Below are 13520 nucleotides of genomic sequence, written 5' to 3' on the forward strand. Positions count from 1 at the left end.
TATGTTGATAAGATACTTGCAGTTTGTTTCTAATCACGCTGGAGAACTTGCTCGAATCCTCTCATGAGCAAAATGAACGATTTATTTGTTGGTATTTTGTTTGTTGTTTGACACCGCACTCAGCAATATTCCGGCAAAATGGCGGCGGTCTGGAAAAAATGAATAATGACCAGACAATCCAGTGATCAACAACATGAGCGTCGATGTACGCAGTTTAGACACGATAACATGTGTCAACCAAGCCAGAAAGCCAATGAGTGAGTGAGTGAGTTTAGTTTTACGCCGCACTCAGCAATATTCCAGCTATATGGCGGCGGTCTGACAAAAAATGAAAAATGACCAGACAATCCAGTGATCAACAACATGAGCGTCGATGTACGCAGTTTAGACACGATAACATATGTCAACCAAGCCAGAAAGCCAATGAGTGAGTGAGTAAGTTTAGTTTTACGCCGCACTCAGCAATATTCCAGCTATATGGCGGCGGTCTGTAAAAATGAAAAATGACCAGACAATCCAGTGATCAACAACATGAGCGTCGATGTATGCAGTTTAGACACGATAACATATGTCAACCAAGCCAGAAAGCCAATGAGTGAGTGAGTAAGTTTAGTTTTACGCCGCACTCAGCAATATTCCAGCTATATGGCGGCGGTCTGTAACCTGACAATCCAGTGATCAACAGCATGAGCATCGATCTGCGCATTTGGGAACCGATGACATGTGTCAACCAAGTCAGCGAGCCTGACCACCCGATCCCGTTAGTCGCCTCTTACGACAAGCATAGTCGCCTTTTGTGGCAAGCATGGGTTGCTGAAGACCTATTCTACCCCGGATCTTCACGGGTCCCAGAAAGCCAAACCACCCGATCCCGTCAGTCATCCTTAAGACGAGCATGGGTTGCTGAACACCTATTCTGATCGGACTCTTCGCGAGTTAAAGGTCCTCGGTGGTCATGCCGGTGGTAAGAACTGAGAATTAATAGATTAAATATGGCTTCCCAGGCATGTCAACGCTCACAAACCACACAAACCTGTTTATGTTAAGGATGTGTTAGTCAGCAAGCCAGACTACCAATCCCGTAAATGCCTCTGATGACAAGTAAGGTTCCTGAAGACCAATTCTAACCCGGGTTTAGGGTAATAATGCCCGAACCCAGTTCTTGGTAACCACTGCTATGATATAAGACCTTGGTGTAAGGCCCTTTGGCATTCCTATCACATTTTATTTTCACTTTAGCAAGCCTTACTGTGTGCGTAATGCTACGGTTCCATATACATAACATCATCTAGGGTCAAAGATTGTGCTCAATTTCATCTACAAGAAAACAAAAAAATCCATTAAATTCATTTCTTGGACAATATGAGCTTAAAGGCTTTAAACGTTCAATGGGATTTCAAAAAAATGTTAAAACATTTCATCATTTGCGGGGGCGATGGGTTAGAATAATGGTTACAGTTCCTCACACCGAAGACCCGGGTTCGATTCCCCACATGGGTAGAATGTGTGAAGCCCATTTCTGGTGTCCCCTGTCGTGACATTGCTGAAATATTGCTAAAAGCAGCGTAAAACTAAACTCACTCACTCGTTCATTAAAATAACGCAAACATTCCAACACTTTTCAGTATAAATGTGACGGCTTGTTTCTATGGAATTGATATATTTCCAGAGACGGAGCTTTAGCCTAGTTAAGGTGATGTGTGGCCTTGTGCATAGAGCACACATCGCTTGCAGTTAAGCTAGGTTGGTCGCGGAGAGTCCTTGCATGGGTGACCGTGTCTGGCAGCTTGACTCTTGAGAGTTTCTAGGACTGCACCACAACAAAGTACATGTGATACATGTGGTCTCACCCCAGGCAAGTGAGTTTGTTCAAAATTGCCTCTGTTCAACCAGCAGTTAATGGGTACTCATTGAGTGAATTGAGTTTAGTTTACAGATTCCATCCACGCCGATTCTAACAATATTCAGGGGCGGTGGGGTAGCCTAGTGGTTAAAACGTTCGTTCGTCACGCCGAAGACCCGGGTTCGATTCCATCTATGGGTACAATATGTGAAGCCCATTTCTGGTGTCCCCCGTCGTGATATTGATGGAATAGTGCTAAAAGCGGCGTAAAACTAAACTCACTCACTCACTCACTCACTCACTCACTCTAACAATATTCTAGCAATATCACGTTGGAGGACACCAGAAATGGGCGTCACACATTGTACCCATGTGGGGAATCGAACCCGGGTCTTCGGCGTGACGAGCGAACGCTTTAACCACTAGGTTACCCCCACCGCCCTCAATGGGTACCCGGTGAGATAAGTAATATGACTGTTTTGCTTCTAACACGTTACATGCTGCCTGGGCCATCCGGGTTAGTAATGTGTTAGCGCCTTGCGCATGCACAAGTGCGTGGAAACAGACGCGTTATACTGACTGACTGACTGAGTTTGGTTTTACGCCACTTCTAGCAATATTCCAGCAACATCATGGCGAGGGACACCAGAAATGGGCTTCACACATTGTGCCCATGTGGGGATTCGAACCCGGGTCTTTGGCGTGACAAGCCAACGCTTTAACCATTAGGCTACCCCGCCGCCCCCGACGCGTTATAAATAGCCATTATCATCATATATACAAATGTATAATACAGTGTCAGTTACAACTATATCAATATATCACATACTCGGGGTTGTTCCACACGCCTTAGCACATGGTTAACTCAGACTGAATGCCATATCCGATGATAAACTACCCGATCAACCAGCTACCTTAATGAGCTGTTCACAATCGCTACCTTTTTTTCCCGTGGAGCAGCCCCGGGGCACATATCCAAATACTTCTTATCCTCAATAGGGGCGTTAGCAACAATCAATATTATTTGTGCTGAGGTCGACGTTGATCGCCCGCGCGTTAAAGTACGTTAGACTTGGAGGTACATCAAAGGATCAAGGAACACAGGTGTATTTATCGCATGTTTATCCATCAGGCTCCAACTTGTGACATTTGTATGTTGTTAGCATGTTGTAATTATTTAAACACAATGTCTTTGGTGACACGTACGGTGTTTGATTAAGCCTACAGCAGTAATCAGAGGATCAAAGTTAAGTCTATGATATTCATGCATGTTCGGCTCGTCGCGTTGTTTGATGATTTGCTGATATACCGAAACGAGCGTGCTATGAATTTGTTAAGGGAGATATATACATGCATGATATACTGTGCCACGCAGGTATATTCAAATGCACGAATATCAAATCACCTCAACCCCAGTAAATGAATACAATTTTAAGACGCAAACTGCAAATATGACGACGTAGACACGAGATATGGGTTTCACACATTGTAGGCATCGAACTATATCCCCTCCCATTTGTTAACAAATGTTTTCCCCACTGTTTTCGTAGTTTCAACCACTGTTTGGTTTTTCACGCCGGCTGGAATATATTTCGGCAGACAACAGAGATTTGATTACTCTCTAGTTTTGAAGTTATATATTTACACACCAATGGCAACTGAAAAATGTTAAAATAATAAATAAATAAATAAATAAATAAATAAATAAATAAATAAATAAATAAATTTTTAAATAAATAAATGAATGAATGAATGAATGAATGAATGAATGAATGAAATAAAACGAACGAACGAACGAACGAACGAACGAATAAATAAATAAGGGTCTAAATCTTTCTATATTTTCAGTTTGCCCACCAACATAATATTTTCAGAAATCCTTAAGCCATCTAATAAGGCCTAATCTGTTCGATGAGATTAGTGTAGCAAGGCAATACAGTCCTAACTCAACCAGTCCTCCCTCAGCACATTAAGGGTTAAAGGATCCATTACAAGTGACTACATGCGTGGAACACAGTCATGTGTGGGCATGCAACACCAGCCGGGTCGATATGTTTATTGAGTTTCTAAAACCTGACAACCAATGCATGGCCCGTGAGAAGCGTTGTATGATCAGCCGACCCAGGTAGGGCGTAGTAAGTGTTCTCTTTTCACGTGTATTGTCTCCTTACACTCTGTTTCACAATGTCGGTTGTCCCTTGGTACAACTGCGCTGTCAATTAACGTCAGTGTGATCTACACAAGCTACTGAAGGCGAGGAGTCTCACCGTTATATAGCCCCGTGTCAGTAGGTATACCTATTTACTTACTATACGGCGTTATGTTTACCATGCTCATTATCATTGTCACCCAAGGTATTGCGCCTTAGCTTTATGATAGCTATGCTTATGAGCATGGCGTAAATTAAACTACGTTTATGACGAACACGCTTAAAACGACTATCACGAACTATTTTTGGCCCGGTCACTTACTGTAGGTTTTAGTCGAAATGCGTATAACGAAATACGGTTATAGCGAACTATAATTTCTTGTTCATTCGAGTTCGTTATAACCGTAGTTATCCGTGTCTACATGCGTAGTTTGATTTTTTAGTATATCCTAAGAAGTTAATGTATATTATGAAGCCTGTTACTGGTGTGTTACCGCATGGGCACAATGTGTGAAGCCCATTCCTGGTGTCCACCGTCGTGATATTGCTGGAGTATTGCTAACAGCGGCGTAAAACCATATTCAGTCATTCTGGTGTGTTGGCTACACTGTCCATGGAGATGTGAATGTACACAGGTTGTTTTGTAAAATGTGTTGGCGGTATATAGATAAGAGCATATTTGTTATATTACTTTTCACGTGATAATAATATATTAGTGTAGACGTCTCATTGTCACTGACGGACCACGATTTTAGCGATAATATGATTATGTTATCAGAGAATGGTACGTGTGTGTTGGCAGACAGTGGTTTGAGTGAGTATTTTTGTATGTGTGTGCTTGTGTATGCGTTGGAGGATATGTACATGTGCATATGAGTGGGTGTTTTTTGTATGTGTGTGCTTGTGTGTGTGTGCGTTGGAGGATATATACATGTGTATATGAGTTGGTGTGTATTTTTGTATGTGTGTGCTTTTGTGTGTGTGCGTTGGGGGATATGTACATGTACACATGAGTGGGTGTTTTTTGGTTTGTGTGTGGGTGGGTGTTGGAGGATATGTACATGTGTATATGCATGGGTGGATATTTTTGTATGTGTGTGCTTGTGTGTGTGTGTGTGTGTGTGCGTTGGAGGATATATACATGTGCATATGAGTTGGTGTGTATTTTTGAATGTGTGTGCTTGTGTGCGTGTGCGTTGGAGGATATGTACAGGTGCATATTAGTGTGTGTTTATTTTTTTACGTGTGTGCGTCTGCGTTGGAGGATATGTACAGGTGCATATTAGTGTGTTTATTTTTTGTACATGTGTGCGTGTGCGTTGGAGGATATGTACATGTGCATGTTAGTGTGTGTTTATTTTTAGTGTGCGTTGTGTTTTTTTGCCCGTGCGTGCGTGCGCGTTGGAGGATCTGTACATGTGCATATTAGTGTGTGTTTATTTTTTTGTACGTGTGTACATGTGTGTTGGAGGATATGTTCATGTGCATATGAGTTGGTGTTTATTTTTTGTACGTGTGTGCATGTGTGTTGGAGGATATGTACATGTGTATATGAGTTGGTGTATATTTTTTGTATGTGTGTGCGTGTGTGTTGGATGATATGTACATGTGTATATGCGTTGGTGTTTTTTTTTTGTATGTGTGTACGTGTGTGTTGGAGGATATGTACATGTGCATATAAGTGTGTGTTTATATTTTGTATGTGTATGCGTGTGTGTTGGATGATATGTACATGTGTATATGAGTTGGTGTATATTTTTTCTATGTGTGTGCGTGTGTATTGGATGATATGTACATGTGCATATTAGTGTGTGTTTATTTTTTGTATGTGTGTGCGTGTGTGTTGGAGGATATGTATATGCGTTGGTGTTTATTTTTTGTATGTGTGTACGTGTGTGTTGGAGGATATGTACATGTGCATATTAGTGTGTGTTTATTTTTTGCACGTGTGTGCGTGTGTGTTGGAGGATCTGTACATGTGCATATGAGTTGGTGTTTATTTTTTGCATGTGTGTGCTTGTGTGTGCGTGTGTGTGTTGGAGGATATGCACATGTGTATGTTAGTGTGTGTTTATTTTTTTGTATGTGTGTGCGTGTGTTGGAGGATCTGTACATGTGCATATGAGTTGGTGTTTATTTTTTGTATGTGTGTGCTTGTGTGTGTGTGTGTTGGAGGATATGCACATGTGTATGTCAGTGTGGGTTTAGTTTTGTAAGTGTGCCGGATTTGTATATGTGTGCGAGTCTGTGCGCGATCCGTATGTCTGGGTGTGTGTATAATGTGTATGTGTGTGTTACGGTATGTGCATGATGTGGTATAGGCACATGTCTGTGTATGTGCGTGATACCTTCTTGTGTGCGTATGTATGTGTGCTCGTGTGTACTCGAGTGTCTGTGCTGGCTTGGTTGTTTGGTGTTTGTGTTGACCCAGCCAAAGGATATATCCAATTTCTAGCTGCTAAGCTGTAGTTCATTAGTCATGCAAACAGGTGCGTATACGGACCGACGGCTTTGTTGAAACCATAACGCCGGCATACCACACCGGAGGTATTGTTCCGTGATCCGTACGTAATCAACCCCGGATATACGTCAGTGACTGCCATCGGCATTATTTTGTTTACTGAGTAAAAGACAAAGAACAAGATCTGTTTCCTTCTAAACTACGCGATATATGTATAATCATTATTATTACAACATACTAAACTGACCGGCAAAAGAAAGTATACAAGTATTTCAAGAGGTCATTATCATTGACCCAGACTACCTAGACACACAAACATAATGCAGTGGTGCTAACAACATCTGTACTCAACCTGAGCTAAATATCACACGCATACTACAGAAACGTGATGTCAGACATGCGCAAGTTCACTGGGGTTCCTGAAAACCAGTGTTCAATCACATGGAGGATAAGCAGGTAATGAGTTTCACACAATAAATGTTCACTACCATCACTTTAGTATCCTGTATGTCCACCCCCTGCATCAATACAGGCACGCAGCCTCCTTCTAGCCGAAGACGTCAGACGTCGGACAAGGTCACGTGGTATGCGACGCCATTCGTCCTTGAGGGCTTGTACAAGTTGCTGTCTATTCTGTGGTGGGTTGGGGCGTTTCCGCACGCGTCTGTCTAGTGCATACCACGTGTGCTCGATCGGGGACATGTCTGATGACGTGCTGGCCACTGTAGAACGTTCACGTTGTTCCTCTCGTCGCTACCAACGACGGACAACTCGGGCCCAACGCAATCTGTGACGTCTGTGTTCAGGGTCAACAGATGTCCTCTGAAGGGTCTGTAGGCTCTGGTACCTGCTGCGCGAAGACGTCTAGCCACCGTGTATCGACTGACACGGTGATCAAGGGAATTCGCCGCTAATGACGTTACCGTTAGAAAACGGGTACGTGTAACTTCCTCAAATGCCGGTCTTCAGCTGGTGTTGTTACTCGCGGTCTCCGACTTCTTGGTCTGTCCGGTGTCTGGCCCGTCTGCCTGTAACGTTGCAACAGTCTGGAAGGTTCTTGCAGCGTTGGCGTGTATCGACCCCATCTGGAGCATACCTATAGCTCCCTAACGTTCAACTGCTGATAGTCGTGGCACATCTGTGGTGGTCGTTTTCAAATTGCATGTGTAACCCGTCCGCACACTAACTTTTATACCCTTAGTGCATGTGGAACTCTGACAGAGGCCCAAAATCATGGTTTATACAATTTACAACTTCGACGTTTTATTCACGACGTGCACGTAAATCTCACTGCAGGTATCAAATTAATACGTTGGGGCAACATGTTTCAGTGTATAATTTACCTACAAACATATTTCTTTAAAATTTGAGAAATGGTAACTTTTGGTATAATTTCTTTTGCCGTTCAGTTTATATATACACACTGGTATTGGAGATATACACATGTACCAATGCTCGCCGGCGAAGTAACATTTTGTGAAGAGTTTTAGCAGGATTAACCGTTATGAATCTACATGACATTAAAAAGTAGAACTTTCGAACTTAAACTTAACTTGAACACCATATTCGTCATTGAATTACATTGCAAAATAATCTAAGTTAAAACGTGGGATGAATACGTTTGATAGTCATATGAAGTTATAAAAGTAATAAAGTTCATCTTCAATAGAATTATTGAAGCACTTCGAATAAATTCTTTTATAAACTGGAAACTCACCTCATGATAAGGTGTTCCAGTGAAGCACAGATAACATGTTATCAACGTCTCTTGCATGCACCATTTGTTTCTTATAGTTTCTTTTCTATTTTCCATTTTAATTAAAGACTTCCCAAAAAGAAATTTTCGAGAATCAAACTTTTGGGATCTGCACCAGCACCTGTCACTGACCTTTCCAGTGAACTGTCATAGTATCAGCTAAGTGTGGTAATATGCCACAGTTTGAAAATGGACTGCTTATTTATACCCCTCAAAGCCATGCACCAGGCAGGGAAATAACAAGTACCAACTTTTAAAGGCCTACCACGCGACATTGCAGGGGGATTGAGCCATATTGATATCCGTAAAACTGCGATTGTCAAATCACCCAGATCGTGTTATAATTGGAGAAGGGACATATCATACAAGTTGCACATGTTATGGTGAAAAAAGACAAGTCAGACAGTTGTCGATCGTTAACACAGGCACGGAATCTCTGAAAGCCGTGAAACTTTTAGCAGTGGCGATAAGATGACAAAAGTCCAGTGACGATATCAGTTAATCCGTATTCGTGAGAATTAGGAGATATCTATCTGTATTTATGTTATCTCGGTACCAGCAATATATCACAAAGATCATGTAATAGCAACCCACTATGTTTTATGTACTTGAAGTTGTCGGTTGTTTAGTTTTTTCTAAATTAAAAATATACCTATCTATACGTATCTCGGTACATTGAAACCTCGTTTATCCGGTCACCATCAGTCCGTATAATCACTGATGCAGACGGATCTCATATATAGAGTGATTTACCCGTGAAGATCCGGGTTATTAGTGGTCTTTAGTAACCCATGCTCGTCGGAAGAGACGACTAACGGGATCGGGTGGACAGACTCGCTGACTTGGTTAGACACATGTCATCGTATCCCAATTGCGTAGAACGATGCTCATGTTGTTGATCACTGGATTGTCTGGTCCAGGTCCGAATGCCGTAAAATAAATAGACCCGTGAAGATCCGGTGTAGAATAGGTCTTCAGCAACCCATGCTTGCCACAAAAGGCGACTATGCTTGTCGGAAGAGGCGACTAACGGGATCGGGTGGACAGACTCGCTGACTTGGTTAGACACATGTCATCGTATCCCAATTGCGTAGAACGATGCTCATGTTGTTGATCACTGGATTGTCTGGTCCAGGTCCGAATGCCGTAAAATAAATAGACCCGTGAAGATCCGATGTAGAATAGGTCTTCAGCAACCCATGCTTGCCACAAAAGGCGACTATGCTTGTCGGAAGAGGCGACTAACGGGATCGGGAGGTCAGGCTCGCTGACTTGGTTAGACACATGTCATCGTATCCCAATTGCGTAGAACGATGCTCATGCTGTTGATCACTGGATTGTATGGTCCAGGTCCGAATGCCGTATAATAGATGGAATATTGTTGAGTGCGGCGTAAAACAACAAACAAAACAAGCATATTCTATTACACGTTATGTCTTTCATATGAAAATGCTTGTTATATGTCTGCAAACGGAAACATGCTTCCCTGGTTTAGAATACTCGTTATAACGATAGTCCCTTTGAACCGAATCGCCTATTCTACATATAATTGTCAAAACATGTCGTTATTTTGTTTTAGGTATTAAACATGGCGGATATGAATGAGGATTTATCCATATGCATTATCTGCAATGAGAAGTTAAAGGATCCGAAACTGTTACCATGCCTACACATCTTCTGCGAATGTTGCCTGAGTCAACACAGACGGTTAGCACGATCCGCAGCATGTCCCATGTGTAACTTTGATGGCAGCAAACTTCTACCTACTCCTGTGACAGAGCGAGAATGCAAATTTCTGAAGAGCTATTTTGAAATCTGTAATCAAGGTGCTGAAACCACCACCAACGACGATGACAGCGTGGAAATCTCTGACTCGGACGATGACAAGAGAGAGGATCCAAGAGAACAGAATTCCAATTCGGATCAGGAAGTGGATCTTCCAGAGAGATCCCAGAGTGTCATGTCCAGGTTGGACGAGTCCCAAGTGACGTGTCACACCCATCCGGAACAAACCGCTGCAGACTTCTGTCCTTCGTGTCAGAAGCTCATATGTCAGAAATGTGTGTCAACACTACATAAGAAATGCAAGGACGTTATTTCACTACAAGAAGCTGTAGACATGAACATGCTAACATTCAATACCATCCATGAATTTCTCACAAAGGTCTATTTGGACACGGAAGCAAAGTTGAAACCTAGACGCGCGAGACTGGCACGTCTAGATGAACAGAAACAGCAAGCGATTGAGTCAGTCCAGACACTGAGGGAACATCTCGTCAGTGTGATTCTTGAAAAGGAAAAGGAAACGTTGAAAGAAATAGAGGAACGTTATGAAGAGGAAAGCAGTAAAGTCCAGATGGACATCTTCAAAGGACAAACGCTGAGGTCCTGTGTTCAAAAGTCAGTTGATGTGTTTGAATGTGCAATGTCAATGAATGGTCATGGCGAGCTGCTTGAGATTGAGAAAGCAATGTCAGAGAGGGTAGACCAGTACTTGTTGGAATGTTCCCAGTTATGCCATCAGGTCCAGGAAAACAACATATCATTCATAGGAAACGACAAAGCAGTGACAAAACTCGAGAGGACGTTAAATTTGGGAGAGGTTGTTATATCAACAGAAGGCGAAGCTACTCCTAATGGACTAGCGTCTCCTCTGGATTCTCCGTGGGAAGGGAAGCTGTCGCTCGTTGCATGCTTTCATGGTGGTACCCGAGATGACTATGCCGAACCTCTTTTGACAGACGTCGTCATCCTGAGCGGTGGTGATGTTATCCTTACAGATAGAGATAACAAATGTCTCAAAAAATTCAATGCCAACGGGAAGGTCCTAACTCGCGTGCCCATCCCCGATGTTCCTTCCAGAATTGCCGTGATCTCTAACAGCAAAATAGTCGTCACAGTCATGACCAAGAAGCTACTGCTGTTCTTCTCGATTTTTGGAACTCTCAGAATCCTGGCCCAGGTAAAGACAAAGAAGCAGTATGCCTACATCACAGGAACGCAGGATGGTTCTCTCCTTGTTGGAACCAATAACTGCGACACTATAGATCTCATATCTCAAACTGGCGCGTTCCTCAAGACCGTCTACACCCAGAAATCAGAGAAAGCAGTCATCTCAAGACCCTTGTACCTAACCCAGTCACCTAAAGGATATTTTGTGGTATCAGACAGCGGTAGACGTTTGATGTTTGCTGTTCACGAAGATGGAACGAACAAGTTCACCTACAGGCCCAAAGGAGAAGACGCTTTGGAATGTCCGCTGGGGGTCGCATGTGATGTAGCCAATCATGCTCTATTGGTGGACAGGGACGGTAACTCTATTCACCTAGTATCTCCGAAAGGTACCCTGGTGAAGAAAATACTGACGGAGGAGGACTCACTGACTAAACCCTGTGGGGTGTATATATTGGGTAGGAACCTACTCGCTGTGACCCAGGTTGACGGTTACGTGAAGGTTTACAAAGCTGAAGGAAGTTAGGTCATCAGAATGGGATCATATAACTCGTGTGCAGTTTAGGGGGTATTTTGTCGCTTGTGTTCCTATAATCAGCAATGCTACACTTAGTAAGACACGGAAGCTGTGTCTTGGTCAGAGTTGGGGAGCCATTTATGTGTTAGGTGCTACATTTTGCAATATTCAATCCCAAACACCATACATACAAATGACCGTTACATATTGTACTCGTGTAGGCAATTGAGCCCAGATTTTGACCATGTGGAGCCGATGCTTTAACCGTTGGGAAATGAACGTTCCGGGTCTTATATATACTACAAACAAAAAATATGGGAACACCCTAAAATTTGATAGTCATATATAAACTAAAACGTGGTGAGGTAATTTATACGTAAGGTAAATGCAACTTTTTGTGTGCTTAATGGGCACTTTAAACGACATGTTGGAACATGCAGTGGAGCAACTGATTCAATATTCGTTGAATTTGAGTGAAATAAAACATTGTCAAACACAGAGAAAAGCAAGGGTGCTGAAACACACCCGCACCATGTTTGATTCAAACGCCCAATTTAGTTTCACTTTGAAACGATATATCCGAAACTAGACACTCGTTTTGATAAGAGAAACCAGTTTCAGAAACCAAAACCAGTTTCGCAATAGTCAAACAGGCCCATAGTGTCCCAGAGGTTCCTTGAGGGAAAACACGTTTGTGACAAAGGAAGGGTACTGGAGATGCATTCTGTGTTTGAATTGTTCCGGGGAGCAAACATGGCGTTAAACGGAACTGATCAGAGAATGCCTTCTTCCAATTGTCGATTTGTTTTAAGGGCATGCTGTGAAGCTGATCTCACTGTACGCAGACATGCCAGTAACAATATGTCATATAGCCCAAAAACTGCTTCATGATGACAAAAATGGTGCCGTATAATGTGTGATCTATTATGTATTTTGGGTTGCCATGTAAAAGGTAGTTTTGCTAGAAGTGTCGATGTAACTATAAAATGTGCTGATATTCCACAAAAGACGGTTCTTTGTTTGGTCGTTTGTTCACAGAAAGACCTCATCTCCTTGAATTTCGTATACAAAACCATGACAATACACGTTGACAAAACATCCAATGGCGTTGTCTATGGTACTAACGTATGCATGTACCGTGTAGATCTGGAGGGAACGTTTGTCCAGTTTTGTGTAACATACCGCTCAGCATATTCCAGCTAGATGGCAGCGGTCTGTAAATAATCGAATCTGGACCAGACAACCCAGTGATCAACAGCATGAGCATCGATCTACACAATTGGGATACGATGACATGTGTTAACCATGTCAGCGAGCCTGACCACCCGATCCCGTTAGTCGCCGCTTACGACAAGCACGGGTTGCTGAAGACCAATTCTAACCTTGATTCACGGGTCAACTTGAAGGAAACGATTATTGTCTTAAGTGCATTCAAGGGAATTTCCTGGGTTCGAAACCAAATCGTATCTTTATCGAAACAAGAGAGGCGATCTTCCCGAATTACGATGTACTTGTCAATTTGGGCACACTTGCTTACAACAAGTAAGGAGGCCGTGACAGGTGAGGTGAGGTGACATTGGGTTTTACGTCGTGCTGGAGAATATTTCGCTCATATGACGACGTGCATGCGTGTGTTTGTGTATGTGGATGCTTGTACTAGCCCAGACTTAAGCTGGTTTTACAGTGCTAGCTTATTGATATACCATGCCGCAGTGAAGCATGAATACCCAACTCAGACACATTATACTGACTCCGAGCCGACCAGTCCTTACTGTACCCAGTAATGCCGAGGGCCAGACAGGGACCAACAAGTACCAAATGTTAACGTCTTTTGGTATGACG

At 42.7% G+C, this 13520-nt stretch overlaps 1 protein-coding gene across 1 annotated transcript; it reads left to right on the plus strand.

The window, feature by feature from the left end:
* The first annotated feature begins 3947 nt into the window (after positions 1-3947).
* Positions 3948-12687, plus strand: LOC124268586 (E3 ubiquitin-protein ligase TRIM56-like). Its single transcript, XM_046703581.1, has 2 exons — positions 3948-4130; positions 9789-12687. The coding sequence occupies exon 2, from the start codon at positions 9798-9800 to the stop codon at positions 11685-11687; it is 1890 nt and encodes a 629-aa protein (XP_046559537.1). The 5' UTR covers positions 3948-4130; positions 9789-9797; the 3' UTR covers positions 11688-12687.
* Positions 12688-13520: the final 833 nt, after the last annotated feature.

Source organism: Haliotis rubra, unplaced genomic scaffold (assembly GCF_003918875.1).
Source record: "Haliotis rubra isolate DU_JTF1 unplaced genomic scaffold, ASM391887v1 Scf1392, whole genome shotgun sequence".
Taxonomy (NCBI): Eukaryota; Metazoa; Mollusca; class Gastropoda; order Lepetellida; family Haliotidae; genus Haliotis; species Haliotis rubra.